The 26349-nt window shown below is 43.7% G+C and overlaps 1 protein-coding gene across 3 annotated transcripts in view; it reads left to right on the top strand.

Moving 5' to 3' along the window:
* Window positions 1-26349, top strand: part of LOC113036185 (bifunctional heparan sulfate N-deacetylase/N-sulfotransferase 1) — a 50886-nt gene that overhangs the window by 21245 nt on the left and 3292 nt on the right. For all 3 annotated transcript variants that reach the window (XM_026192353.1, XM_026192346.1, XM_026192339.1), the window contains exons 2-12: window positions 13702-14719; window positions 17217-17699; window positions 18455-18542; window positions 18936-19090; window positions 19920-20105; window positions 21278-21406; window positions 23429-23611; window positions 24057-24153; window positions 24473-24596; window positions 25469-25643; window positions 25763-25933. In XM_026192353.1, coding sequence (XP_026048138.1) covers window positions 14174-14719; window positions 17217-17699; window positions 18455-18542; window positions 18936-19090; window positions 19920-20105; window positions 21278-21406; window positions 23429-23611; window positions 24057-24153; window positions 24473-24596; window positions 25469-25643; window positions 25763-25933 — 2337 coding nt within the window. In that variant the 5' untranslated portion in view covers window positions 13702-14173. The remainder of the gene's footprint in view (window positions 1-13701; window positions 14720-17216; window positions 17700-18454; window positions 18543-18935; window positions 19091-19919; window positions 20106-21277; window positions 21407-23428; window positions 23612-24056; window positions 24154-24472; window positions 24597-25468; window positions 25644-25762; window positions 25934-26349) is intronic.

The following is a 26349-nucleotide window of genomic DNA, read 5'->3' on the forward strand; positions in this document are numbered from 1 at the left end:
TTTAGTGTCTTATGACTGAGTTTTTTCAAAAAACATTTGTTAGTGGTTAGTTGATGGCTATAGCGGCTGGTCTGAGGTCAGCCTGCTTGTGCTGCTGACGGCAGGGTGACAGTTTTTCCTTCATCTTTTTTTATTTTTTTTAACTACCTTAAACTGTAGACTTGCTTATATTTTGACCAAAATACCAAGAATATATTTTTAACGCAGATATTACACAGAATGAGCCCCTTATGAGTAGAGATCACACTGATACATTTCGTCCTCTGTGTGACAGTATAAAGTATACAGAGTGAGTTACAGGAATGCAATCTGCGACTTATTGGCACTGCATCCTTTTCTTTTTAAAGTCTGTGAATATTCGAAGGACTTCCAAAGAGGAATGCTTCTCCAGTGCCTTTTTAATTCATTGACCTCAGGACAGAGAAGCAAAATGTTAACATTTAGCTGCCTTTCCTGCCCAAAGCCAGTACACCGTGCGCAGATTTTCATCTTGCCACAGAGGTCACTCGCTTTCAAATAGCACCACCAAAGATCTGGTGCTTTAGTCAGAGCTAATGATGTGGGAGGAAAGTTCAAAACATCACCCAATGCGTTCTTCCCAAAAACCCTTCTATTGTTTTAGAGAAAGCCGCTCTTCCTTTTTGTCGGGAGCAGAAGTGCCAGTGAGCAAAGTGATAGGATGTTAGAGGTCCTGTCAGTGCTTTCTCCGTCTCTCTCCCAGCCATCACTTTACCTTTCCCCCAGCCTCACCCTTTCGATTGATGGTGAGATCACCCTTTGCATAATGGAATCCAGTCTTCCTTCCAGTCCCTCTTCACTCTCATCAGCTGCTCGCTCTAATTAGATGAGGGTGATTTCAATAAAGTTACCGTCGTCCTCACTCCATTAGTTATATTAACACTCGGATTCCTGCCCCGGAGTTCTCTGTCTATCCTCCGCCTTTCACCGAGGGGGGGGGGCAGTCCTCTTCTTTTCATGGATCTGTGTAACCTAGTTACTGAGGGCCCAGCAGGGGAGGCCAATCAATTAATGAACAAAGGAGACCGCTCACTGAGCAGCAGCGCAAGTCTGGGACTATAAACAGGGCGCTCCCAAAACATGGTCACTGTCAGTTCAGTGCTCAACTGATGGATGTTGTTTTGCTTTGTTGCTTTGCGCGTGTGTAAGTGCGCGTCTGAGAGGACTATTTCAGAGCAGTCCAAAGCAAATGGATACTGTTATCTGTTTGAACACACTGCCAGCCAGACAAAACTCTGCTGTCTATTATTGAGAATGAGAAGTGAAAGATGGGGAAGAATTTGGAACGTTTTTGCTTTTTTTGTCAGGAAAACCCGGAATGCCTTCATCACCATTATGTTTCACCGTATTTGAGACGTGCATAAATGGACGTTGAGCACAAAGCTAACAAATTCTGGGCAAAGGTTAAAAATCCATATTCAGGAGTTCTCCCCCTGGCAACCTTGTGAGCACTGGCAGGTCATCCACCTGTGCTCACAATCTTTCACCACTTTCTCATCCTTCCCCTTTTCTCAATACCTCTTTTCATCCTAGTAAGTCCTCCTTTTTTCACCGCAGCTCACCCTTTAAAAAAAACATCCCTGAGGTCCACCCCTCTTTCTATTCTTTCTTCTCTCCAGCCTCGCAGTCTCTCTGTCATCCCTTTTTTGTTAAATCTGGCTGTTCGTCCCCAGTGTTCCCCTCCCTGGAGTTTCCAGCTCTATCTCCCTGTGTGTGAGATCAGTGAACAGGCTGTTGTAACAAGCTGTTGAATAATGTAAGCACAGGGCTATAGGCCAGAGTTTCATTTAACCCTTTGATCTCTGATCACACAGTGGGTGAGGTGGACACATCGTAAATGACAGCTCGACAGCAGGGAAAAGCATCCTGGAGGCCGTTTTGCTTCTGTCTTCCTTCAGCCCTTAACTGAAGGCTAAAGTTTCCCCATCCGGGTTTCATTGGCAGTGTCTTTGTAAGCAGAAACACAGTGAGCGTCCTTAGCCTTAGTTATCTTAACATTGATGTATAATTAAAGGGTTAGAAAAGGCAATGCTGAATAATTGATATTGGAGCAAAGATGTCGTGGCATCCTGAACCTCATTGTGCTCAGTGTTTTAACTTGCAGTGCAGATAAAAGATTTACCAGTTTGCTTTCTGGTCATCTACTTCAGCTAGCAGTGTTTCATTGTGGTCAATGCTACACTGTGACTGAGGAGCTACATATATATATATATATATATATATATATATATATATATATATATATATATATATATATATATATATATATATATATATATATATATATATATATATATATATATATATACATATATAGATATATAGATGTACTTTTAGGCTTCAAAACAAGGCCACGGAGTGAAAAGTAAAGCATTACCAATTTTTATCAATCAGCTGACCAAGTCATACGTTTCTTAATTCAGAAAGAGAAAGTATTAAGAACATATGGTCACGTTAACCCTTTGTAATCAATACGATTCCTCTCACCTTAAGTGCTTCTACTTAGCTTTTGAGCACCATATCTTGAAGCTTGGGTGTATTGATCTGCCCAGCTGATTGGAAGTTTTCCTTTAGGAGCTATAGTATAGCAGTGGGACTACAAGTGGATGGATCAGTTTACTCCTTCTTACCCCCACTTCCATCACCACACCTGCCACAGCTAGCAAGAACACACACAAACGGCCCATCTGCGCGTGCAAATCCTCGTGTGTCAGTGCAAGAGGCTGCTTGTGTGCTCAGGAGAGCACACGTCTGAGAGGCGTATTAAATGAGAAATGTGTTACATAGGGTTTATGGTGGCGGCGTGTGCTTGAACCGCATTGACTTGAGCAGCTGCTGGGCCTTATTATGGATCCGTGGCAGGAGACAGATTTTAGATTTTTACAGGGCTAACACACTATATGACAGTCTGCTTTTCCGATTGAGTGCTAGAACCCATAACCCACTGCCGATTAACATCCACGCACTCGTGCAGAAACGTGCACACTTTTACACCCATAAACAACAACAGCAATATACACTCCATTAAATGGTCAAACAGTAGATATGCATGTCTATATAGGATGCTGTTTATCCACAGGTCTGGCAGTGTCTCTCTTCCCACTTACATATGTCTACTTTTCTCTGATTCTCTTCTTTTATCTAACAGATGCTAAAATATAGTTTGGATTTTTAAAGGTGTTCTGGGATTGACCTCGTGCGTAGCCTCAAGCCTCCCCCTTTTGTAAACTGATATACCTCATGTGTGCGTGCGCGTGCAGGCGTGGTGTCACAGTCGGATACACAGCAGCTGTGGAGGAGGCGGTGAAGAGGGGAAATGGGAATAGCCAGCACAGTAGACAGAGCCCAGATAGACCTGTCAGCTCTGTGACACCCACACATGGCTCAGGCTCTCCTCTGGGATGAGACCAGAGCAAGGGAAAGGAAGCGTGACAGGGTGCAGGTAGAGCCGTAAAGCCACGGCAGAGGTGTGGTACGCGCTGCGTAAATTCTTGCTCCCTTTTGTTCACACAGATCAACAGATTCACAAAAATAAGAAGGGTTTAACTACATGAGTGCTAAATATTTTTAGCTTAAGTCTGCAGTCAGCGGTTACAAGCTAATGTTGGGACTTCACATATAGCTGTGAACAGTAAGTTGCACAGCTACCGCAAGTTTGGAGTCCTGCAACTAATTCTGCGTTGCACAGAGGTCTGGAAGCTGGCTTAGCCACTTTAATAAAATAACATAGCTGTGTTAAAGCCACTCCTGTGTAGCTGTTGGCCTGTGTTTGGGATTTATGTCTTGCTGAAATCAAAACCTTCTCTTTATAGTTTCATAACAGAGATTCCCATAGTTCGTTTTTCCCCTTCTTTTGTTGTTGAATTTATTTTACCTTTACCAAATTATGCTGCAAGGAAGCCCCTCCAAGCATGATTCTGCAGGAACCAGGCTTTGTGGATGAAGGATGAGTTATGATGACATCACACTGTTTGGTTTACATCAAACATAGCATTTAGTGTGATAGAAGGGGGGGGGAGCAAAGCTCATTTTTCTCCTTATTCCAAAAACTATTTCAGCTTTGTTCCAAATTCTCCCACATGCCTTCTGGCAAACGCTAGCTGAGATGGCATCAGTTTTTTTAACAGTGATTTCTCTCTTTTTCAGTCTACCAGAAAACTAGCTGGTAAATCACCCAGGCAACTGTACATTGTCTCTCATCTCTCAGCCATGGAGGCTTGTAGGTTCTTCAAAGTTGCTGCAGACCTCTCGCTTGGCTTCAAAGTAGTGTCCTCCAATGCAGAGATGCTCAGTTTTTGAAGATGGCCATGAATTAAAGTTTTTCAATCACTGGATGGCTTATATAGACGTGTTTAGTATTTCCACTGCTGCTTACCATTTAGTATGTAACACTGCCGGGATTTTTTCTCCCCGGTCCAAAACATGTAACCATTGTGAGAGCTTTTACATTAATATTGACATATGGAGCTAATGCAAAAAAAAGGTCGTGGAATTGCATTCAAATGAACTGCTCACATTTGGTCCTTTTTTCTTCTTCTTTCAATTAAGAAACAAGCAGAGACACTCGTGCTGCCACGTTGGAAAAGCTGGAAGTATCGCTGAGCTTGACTGCGGTCGTGTTTTTTCAAACCGCGGCTGTGGAAGAAAGAATTAGAGAGAAAGAGAGAGGAGAGGAAAAAAAAGTCTCAGGCTCAGTTTCAAGCAACACATAGGATTTGTAATAAGATTCACGACTGGGCCTACAATCCGGTGTGTAGTTATTGTTACTGCGATAAGCCAATCACGAGGCTGAGTGTTTCTCTGCAGTTGGATGTGTCAAGTGTGCGCTGTTTGTTTATGTAAAACATACTGTAGACAAATTTCCACTTCCTTCCATTTATCTGCTGTTCTTGATTGTGCGCTGAAAGCAAGCTGATGATTATGAGTGTGTTTTCTTACGGGGGCGTGGGTGGGATCATATCTGTTTGATCTCGCAGGCAAAAATATGGGCAGCACAACAGAATCTCATCTCTTGTGTCAGCTATTCTTCCGCGCTGCGATATTCTCATGGGAACGCGTTTCTGCTGCGCGAATCACAGACAGATCAGTGCGGGCCGGTTCTTATCTGGACATGAAGGACGGGAAGATGGAAGAGGGAAGGTGTAAAAGTGAGGGAGAGGAAAGGAGATGAGAGAGAGGAAGAGATCCTCTGGGAATCATAATACCTGAAATTTGGGTGGGAGGGCAGCGGCTCTTGAATCTAGCCCATCATCATTTCATAAGCAGGTATTTTACTTGCCCCCCTTTTTTTTGCAGGCCGGGATGCAAGCTCACCTCGGCTGCGTTCCCTCTGTTTCCCCTCAGATTGAGCAGATTAGACAGTTATATTGTTTATGCGAGTGCCACGACTCGTGTAACAGCCTGCCTGGAGATTTTGTTATTAGTTTGATCGCTTTCTTTTCTATTCGTCTGCGGCCATCATGCGCGTTGTTGCCGTTTGATAGCATCTCTGGTTCATGTCAGGTCAGCAGATCTCTTATTGCTGTTCTGCTGCAGGTGGGGAGGTCCTAATAAAACCGTTGTGCTTCAGTCAGACATTCTGCGGGGCACTACGTAGGGTTTTCTCAGCTGAATGGGCATTTGATCAGCAGACCCTGCAGCATCAAACCACGCTGACACTTAAGTGCTGTTGTCTCTACGTTCCCCTTCCACTCAGGAACCCCCGACTCCCACACTCACATTCACGGAGACGTGCGTTATTCGCGAACAGTGCGACTTTCACCTCTGAGTGATGTGTATTGTCTGCATAAAGAGAGACCCGTCAGGGATCTTCAGTTCCCGATGGAGACATCAGGCTGCCCGCCATGCTCTCTTGTCCTTCACTAGCATCCTGAGATGACAGTAGATAAACAATGGGAACAAACAGGCACTCCCACCAGCATTGATCTGGCTGGCTCACCCCTCCCTGCTTTCACCAACAACGCCACATTGATTCCACCTACACTCAATTTATATGAAAGCCCCCCCCCCTCCCAGCCCACCTCCCTTTTCTACCAGGACTGACAAAAATGATAAATGACCAACCCCTTCCTCCCTCTTCCGCCACCTCCCTCTGCCTCACGTTGGCTGTCCGAGGCTCTACAAACCTATTTTCTACCCTCAGAAATCCAATAGAGTGTGCTTGCCTTTTTTCCCCTTTCTCTGAAGTGTAGTTTTTGCCGGTGTGCGGGTTGTTCACCACCTTTGCAGTAATTTCCACACATAAACATGTCACTGGGTATAATTTCAACCCTGCAGGACGCCCATATCCGTGATGTCAGAGCATTAAGGAAGACAAATGAAGGAAATTAATATGCATTTTCAATGGCAGACGCCGTAGGATCGCTTTACCCTGCGGCTAATGCCTCTGATAGTCTGCTGTGTCACTTAAAGAAGTAATCATATGCACAGTTTCCAAAATGATGTCAATTATTTTCTTCTCTTTGGCTTAATCAGACCGTCGTCTCATTATGTAATTATTATCTGGTTAATTTGTCCCCTGTGTAAATCGCACGATCGAGTTTGTGGTTCGACTGTCCATCTTAATACACGTTCAGCTTTTTATACATATTCTTTTTCTGATCCAGTGTCCCCCTATGCCTGTAAATGGGACACGGAGCGTCTATAAATAGATATACTGTGGCACCGAGCTGCTGGTGTGTGCGCGTGTGTGTACTGCTTTTCACATGTTCCGTGGAAGTGATCGAGGCCATTGATGAGGATGCCGGTTCCACTCTCGGCCCCTCCATCCTGCTGCCCAGGGGTGCAATACCATTTCACATCTCACTTAGACCCTTCCCTAATGATCCTTCTCCGCTCAGCCACAGTTTTCCCATGGCTCCCAACTCCGCACTGCTTTTCCCACTGTGAGGTGATCCATTTTACACTTCCCTCTGCTCTCAGATACCCACTGGAAAACTAAAGGAAGGTGGCAGCCAGGTTTGTGAGCCTCCAAGATGAAAATGACTCACGAGTGCCATGTATAATTTATTCCCTGCTCCTCCTGTTTCTTATTCATTTCGGTCTTAATCATTCTCACATATTATAAATGTGTAATCATGCCATTATGCCAACGCCTACTTAGGTTGTCTCCCTTGACGATGATGTTTGTGTTGATGGGATCTGATGTGATCTCTTAAATATAGAAGTCTGAGGACAGGGTTACCGTCTTCCCATTCTCTCGATAATTGCTCCTAGGTAAAGATTCCACTACCTCGTGCGCATTTGAAGATAATTCCCTCCTTGTCCCGTTACTATGTCAAAGAATAGCATTGCAATCATTTCAATTATGACAGCGCTGGGATCGAGGTCATCGAGTGGGGCCTTGAGAAGTAATTGGAAGGGCATGGGCGAACCGAGGAAAGGCATTTTTCTTCTGCGAAATTGCCTCAGTCTTGGGGACAGTAAATTGAGGTGCTGAAAAATGATGTGATAATTCAGCCACATGGTTTGGTAAGGGGAAATTGTCTGAAAGGCACTTTCTGGAGAATTAGAAGGCAAAACTACATTTCCCTCCCGAGTCCTCTGTCCTTCACGCAGTGGCATGAAATGAATTGATGAGACGGAGGGAGAGGGAAGTGTCGGTGTAAATGTTTGCAGCTAAAATGAAGCTGCCTGCTCGCGCATTCAGATTGGCTGAAGGGTGAGAGGCGGTAGCCCGAGCGAGGATACGGTACTCCGCTCCACACTATTTCACGGCCTAAGCCTTTAATCGCAGCAGCTACAATGAATGCATAAAATGGAATTCAAATTTCAGATTGATTGATTTTATATTGATGAATGCCAAGGCTGGCTTAAGGGGAAAAAGAACTGTGACTGTGGCTTTTTTTAAACGTAACCTCTTTAAGAAGGCGAGTCCTTGCTGCTCTCATGTGCCCGTTTGTTGCTTTTAGATGTGCTTCAAAAGAAATATGAAAAATTCTTGCTTTTTGAAGTTTAATCTCTCTTAAGAAAGGGTAGGAGGCAGAATGCAAATGTGGAAATTTGCTCCGGCTTTGCTATTTACTGCTTGAGACTTGGGCATCTTGTAGCCGCGGACAGTCAGCATTTCGAAAATGTCAGGCTTTTGAGTGAGCCTTCTGAGCGAGCGTCGTGGACATCTCAGTTCTCAAATCAAAAACATGGCTGCCATCCCAGCCTCCCTCCCAATGTACTGTCAAAACTTCACCATAGTGGCTCTATTGTGTCTCATTTCTTAATCCCTTCAAGGTATCTCACACAGTAACAGAGCTGCCATAAGCACATTTGGTGCTGTTTGCAGATTAACAGGATTACAGATTATGGATTACACTAGCGTCATTCTTACCCATTTAACCTTGACGCATGCCCTGCTGAAAAATTTCAGGCCTTTGCAAACACAAGACCAAGTTCAGTGTTAGTGTTTGAACACGATACTTGGCAGTGTTGTCCAGGACTGAACGCAAACAAGCCTATCTACTATTGGAGTGTCTTGTGTGTGTTTGCGTATGTGGTCACACCAGCAGCCCTTCGATGAGGGTCCTATGGATTAGCGCCCTCACTGTTTTTCCTTCGCCACAGCTTCCATGCCTTTGAACGCAACCCAACTCCAGCGTTTCCATGGGAAACGTGCAGTTGCCAAGTCCTGTGGCGATTGAGCGCTGAGGGTCATCGTTTATTTCTGTCTGACAGGAGCAAAGGGGGCAGATTGGAGAGGGGACAGCAGGGGGGGAGAAGAGGGGGAACTGTTGGGTCCTGAGGGGATGTGGAGGGCCTAAATCTCCTTTAAAAGTTTATTTGTCCAAGGGATCACCTACGGCGGAGTCTGACACTGGTTTGTTGGTGTTAATGTACCGACTGTCCTCGCAAATCCCTCAGACACTTAGTCGTATTCACACTTTAAAAGAAGTGCAGCAGCAGTGCCGGGGAGGGAGGGGAGGGGGCAAAAAAGGGGGGGAGACGTGTGAAGCCGCATATGGTCGACCGTAGCGTTGTTTTTCCAGAGAGTTGTTACAGCTGAGGACTAGCCTCCATCCCCCTGCTCCTCTTTGTCTCTCATTAATCTAGCACTATGGCTCTGGCTTGTTTCCAGCGATGTAGAGCGAGCAGGTTTAAGTGACCACCCACCCTGAGGAAAAGCATCAGTCTGCCCCCGGTGTCACCTGCTAGTGTTTCTGCCTACATTTCACTCTGTCGCCTCGTGTCTATCAGCCGCTCTAAAATAATGAGCAAAGTGCTTTAATTGTAGTTTTCGAAGCGTCGGGATTGATGGTTATACTTTGGGATGAATCTCTCGCTAATTTCTCTTGTCTTGTACGAGTTGATCAACTTGTCCTTTCATTTGCTATTGTCTTTCATTTTTTCCTTTCTTACTACTCTGGTCTGCCACCTCTATTTAGGGAGGCTTTAGTCCACATGTGCAATTACAGAGTTCATATTTGGTCTGAGCTCTTTCCATCACCAAGAATGAAAAGGTTGGCTATGGGATCTGCGTTAGTCTCCTACTGCCGCTCCTTTATGCATGAGTTAGGACTCTGGCAGACTGGAACACCGTGGTGTCTGTTAACCCTTTTGGCTTCTCTTCACCTTACCCAATATGTCTGCTGGCTATACCTCTCATCAGCTTCTGCAAAGCATGAAATATTCATGTCCCCCTTGCTTTCTCCCTCTGCATTTTTGAATCTATTATTTTGAAGAAAGGAGCACAGGCACGTTTCCAGCTCTATCTCGGCCTCTTCCAAGGTATACGTAGCACATTAGGTGAGATGGGCATGCAGACATTTTGAGATCCATTAGCCATTATTCGGTTTAGGTGCTTTATCTTCAGCCCCATCATGGTCTAATGTATTGTACTCTCTATTTAACGGGTCTGACCTCACTGCTTCGCACTCAAGGCCTTGAGATTTCCCTTTATTTGTGTCTGCTTCTCTCACTCCGCCTCTCAGGCCTTCTCTTTCTCTCTGCCTTCTTCCTTTCTTCAGCTGTAGCTCACTGCATCGCAGTGTGAAGGTCAACATTGGGAGGCGGTCATCTCTACTGTGATTTGGGCAAGAAATGTGGTTTCCTGTGAGTCTGCTCAGTCTTTCCGCGCTGCCATTAGATCTGCTTCCAAGCCATGTTAACAGTGTCATTAAAGTCACAGCAGTGCTTATTGTCTCCCTGCAGACACGGCCAAAGATAGCATGTCTTCAGTCTGATTACACATTAACAGGAATTGACTTTAATATAGCTCTGATCGGGGCAGGCCACTATGGCTGGAAATGGAGAAATCTGAAAATATATACATCATTAGAAGGTTTATCATTTGGGGAGGAAACATTTTACTAATTAGCGTTCAACCAAACCGGTTAGGATTAATTTGTTTCTCTTTTTTGTTTCTTCCTGTTTTAAAAACAAATCTTTTGGCATTTGACTATTCGTCAGAACAAAATAAATCTTTAGTGTCCATGTTCTTAATAGACCACTATAAATGTGTTACTTTGTTGTTAAATCTACATTGTTGTTTCTCTTATCACAAATATTCTTGTGTATTTCAATGTTTCTTCCTGCATATCTGCTGACATACGCTCACCGGCCAGTTCATTAGGTACACGTTGGACCCCCTTTTGCCTTTAAAACTGGAAGCACTCCTCAGAGATTTTGGTCCATATTGACATGACAGCATCACACAGCTGCTGCTGAATTGTCAGCTGCACGTCCGCGATATAAATCTTGTAATGTAGATTCCTCCACATCCCAGAGGTGCTTTATTGGATTGACAATCTGGTGATTGTAGGGGTCATTTGAGTACAGTGAACTCATTGTCATGTTCAAGAAAGCAGTTTGAGATGATTTGAACTTTGTGAAATGGTGTCTTATCTTGCTTAAAGCAGCCATAAGTAGACTGCTTCACTATGCATAAAGGGATGGACATGGTTGGCAACAATACTGCCAAGAAAATAATCCCACACTTTTACTGCAATCAGCAGCCTGAACCAATACAAGGCATATATCCGTGCTTTTATGTTGTTTATGCCAAATTCTGACCCCACAATCTGAATGCTGCTGCAGAAATCAAGACTCATTTTTTTCTGTTCTTGTCTGATATGATTGATACCCGTTGTGGTCTTCTGCTGCTGTCGCCCATCTGCTTCCAGGTTGGATGTGTTGTGTATTCATCGATCTTCCTCTGCATACCTTTGTTGTAACAAGCAGTTATTTAAGTTGCTGTTCCCATCTTATCAGCTCACAGCAGCCTGGCCATTCTCCTCTGACCTCTGGCATCATGGCATTTTTCTCCCAGAGAGCTGCCACTCACTGGATATATTCTCTGTAAACTCTAGCGATGGTTGTGCGGGAAATTTCCAGTAGATCAGCAGTTTCTGAAATACTCAGACCAGCCCATCTGGCACCAACAACCATACCACATTTAAAGTAACTTAAATCACCTTTCTTCTCCATTTCAATAGTAAGTTTGAACTTCAGCCGGTATTCGCAATCATGCCTCTATGCTCATTGAACAAAACAACTTAGAGCTAGCTGCTTATTTAGTTTAATGTCCAATAGTACATTAAACTAAATAAGGTGAGCATATGCCAAAAGGCATATGCTCACATATTTAAAAGGAGGAAAACTATAAACTTACTATAATTTAAAACTAGGAACTCACTGTGGTGAGGTGAAAAGATACTACAACAGAGGACAAGGGGGGACAGCAAGTATATCTACACAGGAGGGTGATGGGGGGAGTGGAAACAGCTGCGGAGAATGAGACACCGTTAAACCAAATCACAGTGAACAAGACAAAGGAAGCAAAAGTAAAAACAAAGCACCAGGACTACAAACTCTCAAAGTAAAACAGGAACTGATGACTTAATGAGGAAAACATCATACACGAGACATGAATAAACTAAATGCAAGAGGCTTGACACGGGAGGGAGGAAAAGAGAACTAGACTAAATTCGCTAGGAGAAGGAATACAAGACATAATCTAAACCTCACACAACCCTGAGATCTCAATATATATCGAGTAAATAAACAAAACTAGAAAGTCCAAAAACTCAAATGCTGGGAAAACAAACCCATGACCATAAAACCATAACACATCATCGTGATACAATTTTAAGATCAAGTGAATAAGGTTTGTTGATTAATATTCTGGTCCTCATTATTGGAGCCATGTAGATTTCTGAAGCATCTTGACGCTGAGAAATCTAAAAAGAAAACTGTGCTTCTTTACAGTGGTAATAGTTGTCACCCTGGTCATGTCCTCTGCTTCACTGTTTCCATCAGGAGTCACTTCCTGTGGCTAATCATACTTTGATATGCTGTGGCACGAACCCTGGCTCCATAAGAAAGGAACAAACAAGGTACCCGGGGATCTTCAAGCAACCAGCTCTGTTGGTTTTTGTCTGCACCGCTGTGATATATTCTCTGAACACCCACTGTTTTTTTTCACGGCCTCTCTTTACATTAGTCTCTGCATCCCCATGAAGGGAGAAGTTGGACACGACTCAGAGAAAAAAGACGTGCAATTTCTTCCACAGATCTTGCAGGAGGCAGATTTAAGGCATCCTGTTAAGCTTAGCTGGAAGGATAGCCGGGGCAGAGACACTTGCCAGACCTTGATTCTCATTAAAAGGACACCGGATGCACTTGATTTTCTCCACTTTGGAATTCCGTTTGAGCCGAGCTCAGCGCGGCCACTTGTGTATTTTTGACGTTACTGCTTACTTTTAATTAAACCTAGGTTTATCGGGTTACCAATAAACCCTTTAATGGCATTATTACATCTACTTTATGTCCCCTTTGTGTCTTGCTGGGTTTCGTGGTCACTGTTTAATGTCTTCGGGTTGAGGGGTATGTGTCTCTAATGCAGCATCTATGGTTTTTACACAGGGATGTGTGCACGGTGCAATAGCTCTTCCCGCTTAATGGTCAGACCATTTTCCATGCAAAGGTAATGATGCTCCATCTCATTTCTCCACCAGGAGACTTAATGGAGAAATGATGTTTTTGTAAGTGACTCGCTCATACCATTCTCATGCTGGATGCTTTACTTTTCACACTTGGCTTGATGGAGGTTGCCTAAAGGGCTGGTATATTATGTTAGGTCTGCTGAGGGTATGGAAATGTATATAGAGTGTGATAAGGGATTTTTTCCAAGAGTAAAGGATCCTTTTGTTGCCAGGTCTGTCTGTCACTCCCATCCACTCCTCTGCTCTTGGATCGCTTCCCTTCCATCGGCTTGTTTTTCCTTTCTTCTCTCCGTTTTGGTTCCGATACTGTGCGGATTTGAGAGAAATAGAAGGCGAATGTCCCCATGGGTGATGGCTTCACTTGCACGCAGTCACACAATTCTGAGCTGAACTGGGAATTGGCTCACCCTGAAGCTTTGTCACTCAAATTTTGCCTATTGATTGTGTGGAGGCTGCGTGAGCGGGTGATTTGTGTGTGTGTGTGTGTGTGTGTGTGTTATGTTTGCACACACAGGGGTTAGGCGTGTGTGTGTGTGTAGGGGAAAACTGGCAGCTCTTACTTTGTGTAGGTGAATGCAAGGACTACTTTGGAGCGAACTTTTGGAGTGCTGGCACTGCCAGTATGCAACATCTCCCACACACGGCTAATCCCACTCAACAAAAGAACGTGATATGCTGTTTGTTCTATAGGAGCTGATGCTTGTGCTGTTAGATTTTAACGCTATTTCCTTCTGTCTTGCCGTTTTTCTAGGTCAGGAGATTTAATCCTGGGGGAATGCTGTTGAGATGACCTGCGTGGCCTTTGTTTCCTCAAGAGATTATTCTCCAATCAAAAGAGTGGAGCAAAATCGAGCCAGGACATGCTTGACAGGTTTACATGATGGACAGGTGATGGAGTCTTCCATCATCTTTCTCCACCAGTGACTCGGCCTGCCAGCTCTCCCCGCGAGGCATAAGTGTGTACCAGCAGTCCAAGGCCCCTTATTTGTTTGCCATGGTGACATAAGCAGTGCTGCAATATGAGGGAGAACCAAAACCGCCTCATTTCTTTCTCCAGTAGCTCCTGCAGCTGCTATCTTAATGCTTCTTATATTTAGCTCCATAACAAGGCTGACCTTGCTCTGAGAATCCCCTGCTCGCTGTCCTCTATCCACACCGAGAGAGAGACTGTCCCCCAAGGTGTGCTGCTGAGCCGGCGCGGCAGAGCGGTGTGGCGTGAGACGATGCTGGGATGTGTGACCCGCCTCCGTCGGCAGGTCCGTCTCCTCCCCCTGCAGACCTCGCTGATACTTCTCTTCCTCTTCTGCACCGTCAGCGTCTTCATCTCAGCCTACTTCCTATATGGCGTCAAGCGGGAGCTGGAGCCATCAGGAGGGGGTGTATCCGGAGCCGAGGGAGCATCCGCCGACACCGATGACCCAAGGGTCACTCCATCCCGACTGCTGCCTTTGCGGCCTGTCTCAGGGGGCCCTGGGGCAGATCCCGGAGGGACAAGGACAGAACCTGTTGTCCTGGTGTTTGTGGAAAGCCAATATTCTCAACTGGGGCAGGAGATTGTGGCCATTTTGGAGTCTGGCCGATTCAGGTACCGGACTGAAATCTCTCCTGGCAAAGGGGACATGCCCACATTGACGGACAAAGAAAAGGGGCGTTTTACACTTGTTATTTATGAGAACATTCTCAAGTATGTCAACTTGGACGCCTGGAACCGAGAGCTGCTGGACAAATACTGTGTGGAATATGGAGTAGGCATCATTGGCTTCTTCAAGGTTAGGACAACACCACACTCCTTCTGCCTCCCCCCTTTCTCTCCCCTCTCTCACTCACACCTTCTGCCCTGTCCATCTGGCTCCACCGTCTCTAAGGAGATGGGATTCACAGAGTTGGAAAGACCTGCCTGGTTCAATATCACTCTGTCCCACGGCAGTGTCTTCTGTCTCTCTTATGTTCTCTGTATCAATGTTTTTCTTTATTCTGCAATCTGGCCTTCTTCTCTTTTCTTCCTCAGTGTCTTATTTCTCTGCTTTGTTTTAACCTACACATGCATTCCCCAGCCTCCTTCTCCCTCTGTGTTTCTCTCATGCTCTCTCCTTTTTCCTCTAGATCAGTAAATCCGTAGATGCTTATGTTTGCCCAAGGCCAGCTTTTTTTTTTTCTTTCTTCTAAGGTGTTATGGTTTTAATCACCATTTCTGAGCCATGTACAGAAGATCTAGAGATGTAGAAGAAATTTTAGGCAGGTCATGGTTTCCTGGCAGAATTTACCACAAGGAGAAAGAGAAAGCAACCAGTACACTTACACATCTGCATGATTGATGTCGTTGTCCCGTTTTGGCCTTTCCTTGATGGATATCAGCGAGTTTGTTACATACACATGAAGTCCACTACAGACGCAGATGCATTGCTTCTAATTAGACTCCAGCTGTACAACAGTGGACTTGCATCTGCTCTGCATCTGTAATTAGCTTTGGCTACTTTTTTCATGTAGCCCTACAAAGTTTATTTGGATTATTTGTGATTTACAACTCTGTGTTGTTTACAGTTAAAACTCTACAGGGTTCACATGACCGTGAACACGAGTAGCATGTCTCCAGAGTTTTGCACACTGTAGAATTTCCCGTATAGCAAACATGATATGGTATGTTTTTGGTCATGTGTAGTCTGTGCAGAATAAAATAGTTGTTTTTTTAAATGAAATAAAATATTTCGACTGATATAGTGGCTGATATTAGCCATTTGCCAATATATCGATATTGTTTTCTCATATTAATAAAGACTCATAAATAACTACATCTAACAACTGTTAGGGAAATCATAAAAATTCTGTGTATTAGTGAGGCTTCATCTCCTTCATAAAGCACGCCTGATATATGGAAAAGGAAATTGATGTTGCATGTGTGCTTGTTTATTTTTCTACATATTAGGTGCTGATAAGATAAAATACAAAGAAAAATAAATACAATTAGATAGTTAAGCATTGCAATAGTTGTTATCTACAGCCTCGGGGTAATTTAACTCCAAATGATGCGGGGCAAAAGAAGCCAGAATGAACGAATGGTTAAAGAAAATCAGCTGATTTGTTTTTTATTAGATTTTTAAAACTACTAAATATGATCAGAGATGTAACGTATAGTTTGCACACATGAATGGGAAAAACGGTGACGTGACACCACGCAGTTTGTGTTAGTGTCAACTTTTCTCGCTAACACCCATGCGCTGTTTTGTATTTCTAAAGGAAGACTTAAGTTGTGCAACATGAAGTGACTGTAAGTAATCATACAGCAAATCAAGCGAATACACTTTTTGTCACGTGTAGTCTGCGGAGAATAAAATGCTCCTTTTCAATGAAATTCGAGCTTGACTGAAATGTTGGCCAAGTTTTCTGCCCTGTCGGCATCGGCCACGAACACAACGGCAAACGGCTGATTGGAGCAGAGTCGGGCGGAGCGTAAACGAGTAATCCACGACATAAACAAGATTATATTTAAATGGTTTCCTTATGGTTTGTTAATAAGGACTCATAAATGACTGCACATACCAAACGTTAGGGAAAGGCGTTTATATTTTGTGCATCTAAAAGAAAAAAAAATTTGACTTTTAAATCACCAAATATTTGTAATTTTGTCAATCTCAAAAATCTAATGTCAGACAGGCTCTAAATGCAGTCTACCTCACAGAGCAGGCCTAATTTGTAATTAGTATTTGTATCACTTTCTTCATATTAGTTTCTGATAAGATGTGATGAAAAGAAAAATCAATTAGATGACATGGGTAATCACTTTATTTACATCCACAGCCTCGAGGTAAATGAGTGTAACAAATGAACGTTTCTTTAGATATAATCACCATCATGTGGACACTGCACAGTGTATATTAGTGTTAATGTTTCTAACTAACACCCAAACACTGTGTTGAAATTCTAAGGAAGAGTTATGTTGAAGTGCAAGATGAAGTAAGAGAGAATCAGGGAATGGCAAGTTTTGGCGGGGAAATTTCATTAAGCCTTTGCTGAAGTCTCAGTCTCAGAGTCTTTGAGAACACAGCAGGAGGTTATTCGTTTTGACTGCAATCTCAGGGCATAGCAGATTGAGCATAGCAGGTAGAAGCTGCCTCATGCCTTCACGTTTGAGCAGGCCTGACATTCCTTATTTCACACATGACTGGAGAAATTGGGGAATTATTTCCAATGCATTTCTGTCTTCATCACTCCAGTGTATGATGAATCTGTGTGATTTCTCTCTCGTCTCTGTCTCTCTGTGTTGATCAGGCCAATGAAAACAGCCTGCTCAGTGCACAGCTGAAAGGCTTCCCCCTCTTTCTTCACTCTAACCTGGGTCTGAAGGACTGCACGGTCAACCCCAAGTCCCCGCTTCTCTTTATCACTCGATCTGGGCAGCCGCTGCCAGGTCCTCTCCCCGGAGATGACTGGACCGTCTTTCAGTCCAACCACTCGACATACGAACCCGTGTTACTGGCCAAGACCCAATCAGCTGAGAGCGTCGCGTCGATGGGGCAGAATGCTGCTCTGTTGCCATCAGTGGTGCAGGACCTGGGGCTTCACGACGGCATCCAGAGGGTCTTGTTCGGCAACAATCTGGCTTTCTGGCTGCACAAGCTGGTGTTTGTGGACGCTGTGGCCTTTTTGACAGGGAAGCGACTCTCGCTTTCTCTGGAGCGCTACATCCTTGTGGATATAGATGACATCTTTGTGGGCAGAGAGGGTACCCGCATGAAGGTGCCTGACGTAAAGGTGAGTTTGTGTTTCAAAGTACTAAAAAAAGAAAAACATCTTCTCAGAATAGTAACTGAACCCACTTATCTATTCATCAGCCGCTGTTTTTCAACAGCCCTTTGCTGGAAAATAAAAAATTGCCTCACACATAGCATGTTCTACCCTCTGCCAGTCATACAGAAACCCCTTCTTCTCACTCCTCTACTCCTTTTGAATGCATTCGTCCCAGTAGGCTGCTCAAAGCTGACAGGCCCCACTGCTCACACTGTCACAGAAGCTCCACAGCAATGAATATTTCAGGGGCCCAGAGACATACAAAGAATGTTGAAAAGCTCCTTGCTTGCGTCCCCTCAGAGCAGAACAGGCTCGCCTCACATGTGGAGGCAGAGGGTATGAGAAAAAGTTATGGAAGAGGCATCAAGGCCCCCCTCACTGGCAGCGCAGCAGCTAGCTTTTAGAGACGCATCACACCCTGACATGATGGAGAAATCTGAGCGAGAGAGAGGGGGTGTGCACTGGGAGCCTCATCCAGCACGGAGATCAAATGAAACAAACACCCGAATCAGAGGAGAGCAAAATATCAAACAGAATGGAGGAGAGGAGTGAGGCAACTGGGAGTGGATGCTGGATGTTTACCGAAAGAAACTTTCAGAATAAAATATGCATGTGGGCACAAGACCGAACGGGTGTTCGCGCTTTCTCATTAATGCGCTCGTGCACCGGTTTCAGCGCATCGTGTATTGACTCACCCTCCTCTCCTCCTACTGTTTCAGGCCCTGCTGGAGACACAGAGGGAGCTGCGCACCCATGTGCCCAACTTCACCTTCAATCTGGGCTTCTCAGGGAAATTCTTTCACGCTGGTGAGATGCAACCCGACGAGAACTTTTGCCAGTTGCTGAGATAAACTAAAATAAATAAAACTTCAAGCTGGTGAAGTTGTGATTCATATTCTTTAATTTTGCTTCTCCTCTCTGTCCTCTCTGTCATGCCCTGACTTTGTCCATTTCCTGCTTCTCATTTCTCAAATGCTTCCTTCTAATATTTGAACTCTGTCTCTCCCTTTGCCTTGCTGACTTTCATTTCCTCTCCCTGTCATCACTCGCTCCATTTTACCTTTGCCTCTTCTTTGTCATCTCCCATTTTTATATCTTCAATTTCCTCATAACCCACCGCCCCTCATTTTTGCACTAACCCCGTTCATCTCCCTCCATCTCCCCCTCTTCCTTTCCCATGCTATTCTCTCTTACGTCCAGGATCTGATGAGGAGGACCTGGGAGATGACCTGCTGCTTTCCTATGTGAAGGATTTCTGGTGGTTTCCTCACATGTGGAGCCACATGCAGCCCCATCTATTTCATAACCAGTCCGTGCTGGCCGAGCAGATGTTGCTCAACAAGAAATTTGCCATGGTGAGTCAGCTTGGGGGTAAAGGTCACATCGCTGTTTTGAGTAAACACAGTGATCGGCCTTATCTTTTGCATATCCTGCTGTTTTGATTTAAATAGGCAGTCTCGGACGAGCTGGTGACGTTTTTGCAAGTAAAAAAACCCAAAAACAATAAAGATTGAAGCTCACTTCAGTTAGCGGCACACGTGCCTCGAGCAGCTGTTTTGTCTGTAATACAAAAGGGCATCTGGTGCATCTGTGCCTGTAGCCAAAAAAAAGTCTTGCGTTGTTTTGATTAAGAATGCAAAACTAGTGCAATTTTAATCAGATGTGAAGATTCGGACCTGCATGTCTTCTGTGCAAGAAGACGCTGTGGAAGTAGGCTTGCTGAGGCGTCGTTCGGCTCTTATCTAATATCTCGCTGTGGCTGCTCTTTCCTTCCTCACTGCTCGCTCACTCACTCCTCAAACAGAGACGCATAAAAATGAACTTGTTCAAAAAGAATGATTTCCATCTCCACTAACAATGTTAGCACGTGCGACGCATCTTCTATGACCCCTTTAACAGTTAAAAAACAAGTCTAAGATTTAACTGCACAGCAGCAATGGGAAATTATAGGTTTGGTAGAGCTCTTAAATGGTGTAATATGAGCAACAGAACAGCGAGCCCGTTATTAGTTGCATAAATTTGCACACGCTGCATTGTTTTCCTGTGAATTCCTTCTGCTTATACAGTCAGTGTGAATACAGCAAAGAAAACGCAGACACCCTTTTCAAATTCAGACAATTCTCAATATCCCCAGAGCTTGACGGGTGTCGTTAAACCTCGCCTCGTTTTCTTTTTCATCCCCAGGAGCAGGGGATCCCCACTAACATGGGCTACGCGGTGGCTCCTCACCACTCGGGCGTTTACCCTGTGCACATACAGCTGTACGACGCCTGGAAGAAGGTGTGGGGCATCAAGGTGACCAGCACAGAAGAGTACCCGCATCTAAAGCCTGCTCGCTTCCGGCGAGGTTTCATCCATAGCGGCATCAGTGTAAGGCAACTTTTCATACACCCAGGCATTCGAAAAAGCCTCGTTATCTTCTTACCTCTGGCTTGTTAGCTTTCTCTCCACTTGGCTTTTCAACATCCATTACCTTCTGAGCCAATAATCCCTTTCAGGGGGCTCTTCTACTATTTATCTTCTACTATTTACATATTTTATCACTCCCCCCTCCTCCTTCAGTTCTTTTATATTTATTCCTCTCTTATGACCAACTCTCTTTTCAACCTGTTCTTTTGCCCCTCATCTATTGCTCTCAGCGTGCCCGCTTTTCCTAGATGATAATTGTGATGACAGTGTTATTATTTTCCATCTTTGGAATCAGGAGTCCTGCAAAAGGCCAGTCCTGCTTGGTTGTATTTCCTATCGAGTGCCAAATGATAATGTAGTCAAGTGAACCAGTCTTGCATGAGACACCTGTCTAGGTTGCGCTGCCTAGGAGGCCTCAGCAGCATAATGGAGACTGACATCCTTGGCAACAGCATAGCGAGTGTCTGCATACAGCAATCATTGAAATGTCAGCACTCCCTCCTCAAAAAAAAAAACCAGAAAGAAAAATACACTTGACTTTATTCAGCTTCGGATCCGAGTTGGTGCTGAAGAGAGCAAAATTAAAGATGAATAGAATACATTCAGGAGGTTTTAAAAGGTGGGTGGGTGAAGGGGGGATCTTATCCATTTCTTTCCCAGGTTGACCTTCACTGCTGATAAGAGGCAGTGCAGCCTCAGTCCAGTTGCTTTGTAGTGCTGGCATTCAGTCAGCCTGTGTGGTCCCACAGTTCTGTTCCTGTCCTTGAGATAGAGCAGTCTGAATGGACAGTCTCCACTGCTTACTGATGATTGATATTCAGTTCCCCTGACACTCCAAACTGTAAACGCATTTCCATGAATTTCCATATAGACTCGGAGTGAATAAGAGGTTTGCCTTGGCTAGATGAGCTGCATAATATGAATGTTATTGGAAGCAAACAATGTGTGGGGTAACTGCTTGGAGTACTGACAGCTTCGCTCTGCTCTCAGCGGAGGGCTGATGGTGTGTATTTATTTGTGACAATGCACTTCTCATGATCCTTTTTTTTTTTTTTACGTGAGTGTGTAACTTCATTCCCTTTTTGTTTCCTCGCTCTTGGTTTGGTGACTTTGTGTTTTTGTTCGTGTCGCAGGTGCTGCCCAGACAGACCTGTGGTCTTTTCACGCACACTATCTTCTACAAAGACTACCCGGGCAGTCCGAATGAGCTGGACAAGCTCATCAATGGTGGAGAGCTCTTCCTCACTGTTCTTCTGAACCCCGTGAGTCAATTACACATCCGCACAGCACCTCGATAGTCTTGCGAGCTTGGAAAAACCGTTTTACTGATGGTGTAAATTGAAATTTAAACGAGGGACGGGACAATGACTAGTCGGTGAGTCACACAGGGATGTCTGCATCAAGCGCACTCTTTTTTTTTTTACTCTGCTGCGAAAGCTTCTGTCGCTGGAGCAAAAACAGTGTTGAGAATTCGTTGTGTTTGTCAGCATGTTTTGTTTGAGATGATATAAATGGGTTAGTCTGGTCTGAAGATAATTTTTGCAAGGCTTTACTTTTTAAGTGAGACTTGTTTGTGTCACATAATTATAAAGTGTTGATTCAACAGTTTTTTTTTCTTTTTTTAAACTGCCACTTCCTCTTTTGCTCGAAACCTTTTCCCTCATACTGTGTATAATTAACTGTGATCCAGGAAAAGTTCATCTGAAGGTTTTAGTGGCTTATTGAGAACTGGGGCAGCATGCTCTAATATTTAAAGTCTATTATACTGTATAGTGATAGTAATGAATGTCAGAGTCATTCATCTGTGATTAATATGTTTATTTTTATTTTTTTAATAATGTAGTGCAAAAGTCTCGAACCACCCCTCATTTCTTTATATTTTGCTAGGAAAATGCAGTAAAGCATAAATAGAAAATAGTATCCGGGGCAAAACCACAGTTTGTACAATTTGAAAACATGCGGAGGTCAAATTTTAGACTGACCACATCAGGCAAAACATTGTTAGGCAAGCTCTGTTGTCATCTTTTTTTATGTAGTTTTCAGGAAAAGCTCTCCAGGCTTCTCGAAAGACATTCAAAGCTCATTTTGGGGTGTTGGCTGTGTTTTGCTATGTCCTTTGTTAAGATGTTCCCACACTGTTTCAATAATATTGAGGTCTGGACCAATCCATGACTGATAGTGCTGCATTTTTTGTTTTTGTTTTTCTGACCGTTTACTGCATTGGTCCATTCGTTTGTGTTTCTTGTCATGCTGAAAAGGGAAGCTGTTGCCAATCAGATGCTTTCTGGATGCTATCACATGGTGGATCCAAATCTGTCGATACATTTCTGTGTTCATAGTTCACTTTTGACAAGAGCCCAGCCCCTCGAACCATGACAGAGTCTCCATTGTGTTGGGCTCCTGACCCCCTCCGTACGTCTCAAGAGTGATTTGAAATTAAAAAAAATTATGTTTCAGTTCATCACCCTGTAAGACCTTTTGTCACCTTTTTTCAGTTCAGTTCTTGGGTAATTTTGCTTACCATTTTTGCTTACCACTTCTTCTTTTGTCTTTCAGTTATCTAGTTTCCTTAAACTGTTTTGTTATGTTTTGCTTTGGGGTTTTCAAAGAACACACTGTACACTGTGGTGAGGTATGCCGATAGCTCTTTGGAAATCACATTTGTGTTGCAAGAATACTATTTTACTTGTGTAAAACTCTTTTATCTTGCACATTTTTGCACAAAGTAACAAAGTGCCTGAAGATGCACTTCAAAACTGCTAAGTTGCCTTATGTTATGTGTAGGCTCGACTGGTTCATCACTTGAGTTCGGGGCCTTTTTGTGCTTGAATGATTCATAGGTCAGTGTTTAGTGTCATTCCTCTGAGAACATTCCTCTGATAATGGTAAGAAAAAGTGAAAGACCTTCATAAAACCTTGCAATGAAATCTGGCTACTTGGAAGCAAAATATTTTTCTAAAAGACAGGTGGCTCAAGACTTTTTCACAGTACTGTAGTACTGTTGGCAAAGTGTGCTCATAATAATGTACCAGAGTTAGGATTTGCTTTTGTTTGACATAGGCAGACATTTCTCACTTGAAAAGCTGGACTCACTAAATGTTTGTCATTTTCTGTTCATGAACTAATCAATTAATCAACTAATTGTTTTATTTCCTGTCAAATTCACATAATCACAGACAGTTACATAATGTACACAGTTTACCACGTTTTCAGTTCAGACCATATTTTGTTTGTCTTCTTCCCCTTTTATAACTCTCTCTCCACGTTTCCCTCTCCGTTCGCAGATCAGCATCTTCATGACCCATTTGTCCAACTATGGGAACGACCGCCTCGGCCTATACACCTTCAAAAGCCTGGTCATGTTTGTCAAAACATGGACCAACCTGAAAATGCAGACCCTGCCGCCTGTCCAGCTGGCTCAGAAGTACTTCAGCCTGTTCCCATCTGAGAGAGATCCCCTCTGGCAGGTGAAAAGAACATACTGAGTGTAATATTCCTTATTTTTTATATTTTACTGAAACTCACAAAGGAGGGACGATTCCAGAACCTGCTCCAAGTCTGCGCACGTATTCTTAGAGCTATGAAAATGAGAAAAACAGCATATGTTCACAGTGGCAGCTATTGCATAGCTTAATGAGCAGGCTAGATACAATTACAGCCCATTACGGGGGTATCATCCTTGCTGTAGTCAGTATACACCATATATCACCACCGCACAGGCCTATCGCAATTGTTGAGATTTGCAACACTGCAACGTGTAGTTAGATTTTCCCAAGTTAGGCCGTGTCATAAATCAAGCAAAGCCTGTGCGTAATACCTTAATGATGGCCACTTCACCATTTGGTTGCTCTCATATCTGTTAAAAATTTGTAACACTGGATGTTTTTTCAATGTGTTTTCTGTTGGCTACAGGATCCTTGCGAGGACAAAAGGCACAAGGACATCTGGTCCAAAGAGAAAACATGTGACCGCTTCCCCAAACTGCTCGTCATTGGTCCTCAGAAGACAGGTGGGAAGCAGTACTTCAACACCCTCTACAGGACATAGCTAGAAGTGATTAAATGTGACGATTGCCATTGTTATTGTATCTTTATTTCAGACATATACAGAAAAAACAATATATACATGTTTAGCTTTACTCAGTACATTCAGCCATTCAGTTCAAAAGCAGAAGTTATCTTATGAGAGGTTGTCACCGTGGTTGACTGTAGATGTCTGTTACATTACACTTAAATCTGCTTTCTAATTATATTGTTAGAGACTTCCTCTTTCTTCCTCTCACCATCTTCATCATGTCAGTGACGCTTGCTGTGCTGTTCTTCACTCAGGGACAACAGCACTCTACCTGTTTCTTGGCATGCACCCTGATCTGACCAGTAACTACCCCAGCAAGGAGACTTTTGAGGAGATCCAGTTCTTCAATGGGCATAACTACCACAGAGGCATTGACTGGTATGTATTTTTACACTCGCCTCTTTTTTGTGCAGTGGGAAGTAACACTTCACGAGTCAGAAATATCCCCATAATATAATTAATGTTCACATTTTTTCACCCCACCCCCCCCTTGTCTGGTGTGATGCTGCAGCATCGAAGCAACTGACAGCAACTGTTCACAGTGCTCTTAATTTAACATCCCTCTTCGGCGTGTTGGCATATACGCCGGACTGTGAGTGGAAAAAGGCAGTTTTCACTTGTAATTATAGTCACAGTTGCTTCACAACTTTGCTGCACCTGCATCTGGAGTTACGTTCTCCCATATGTGTAGGTAGGAGCACAGGTTAGATCATTTGCAGTTAAATCAAAAGAAAAAAAAAAACACAAAGTGGCAACGGCAGTGAACAATTTATTTTCACTTTGTTAGTAAAAAGCAAAAAAAAAAAAAAAAAAGCAAACGACGCCACCTCACAACAACAAATCCACTCATTTGTGACATTGCCGAGAGCAAGACCAGCAACGCAATTAACACCCATTCATCTAAAAAAAAGTCACTGTTTTGAGTTTCCTGCAGGTTTAATTGACTTCGAGCAGCATTAAAGTGAAGCTTCACGCGCCACTGCAGACAATCTGAAAACAATCCAACACAAAATTTACTTGGCAGGCTGGAAATTTCTATGAGTGGGCTGCCCAAATATTAACATTGTATAACACTATAGAGTGTTAGATGGTTTTTTTGTACTCGGGGTGCCAAGCTGTTGTGCATGGTCAATCACCCACACAGTGAACAGAGAAATAATCCTTATCTGCAGGTTGCAAATTGGACCAGATCAACTCTGGCTGCTTGTAATTTTTTTGCTGTGTTTTTGTGTGTTTTTTTAATGCATTAGGTATATGGAATACTTCCCTCTGCCTTCCAATACTAGCTCAGACTACTACTTTGAGAAGAGTGCTAACTACTTTGACTCTGAGGTGGCAGCTCAGAGGGCTGCAGCTCTCCTACCCAAAGCCAAGATCATCACCATCCTCATCAGCCCAGCAGACAGAGCTTACTCGTGGTACCAGGTTGGTGACCTGCTACTCCACTAATCTCCAAACTTTTGAATAAACGCTGCTGTATTATAGTTAGAGAATTATTTCATCCCAATTAAAATACTCTCTTCACCTTTTGTGTCTGTATGCAGCACCAAAGAGCCCACGATGACCCAGTGGCATTGAAATATTCTTTCCACAACGTCATCACTGCAGGGCGTGATGCTCCTGTCAAACTACGGGTCCTCCAGAATCGCTGTCTGGTGCCAGGCTGGTATGCCATCCATCTGGAGCGCTGGCTTAATTTCTACCACTCCAGCCAGGTACCGAGGGGAGGATGCTTTGTTTAGTGGGGGGGAAATGTGCAGATGCACCCAAAGTCATTATAACAAACTAAAACAATGCTAGATGTGAAAAAACTTTACCACTACTATGAAAAAATAAAGATAACTACCTGAAAAGGTTTTGTGGACTTTGAACACTAACAAAAATAAAATAAGAATACAGTATGGTAAATCACTTGTGGTAAGGGTGGCTTGTTCTCTCTTTGGTATTCCTCATAGTCAGTGTTTCAAATGCGGGTGACCTTGAAGAAAGAGAGCTGCTCTTTGGGGACACTCAACAGCAAAGTGAACACTTGTTGCTCAAAATCTCTAAGCTGCACAATGAGTCGGGATTAACTGTGAGCGTCATTACTGAACAAGAACGTCCATAAGAGTCAGCTCTGGTGGATTCTGGC

This window comes from Astatotilapia calliptera, chromosome 2 (assembly GCF_900246225.1).
Source record: "Astatotilapia calliptera chromosome 2, fAstCal1.2, whole genome shotgun sequence".
Lineage (NCBI taxonomy): Eukaryota > Metazoa > Chordata > Actinopteri > Cichliformes > Cichlidae > Astatotilapia > Astatotilapia calliptera.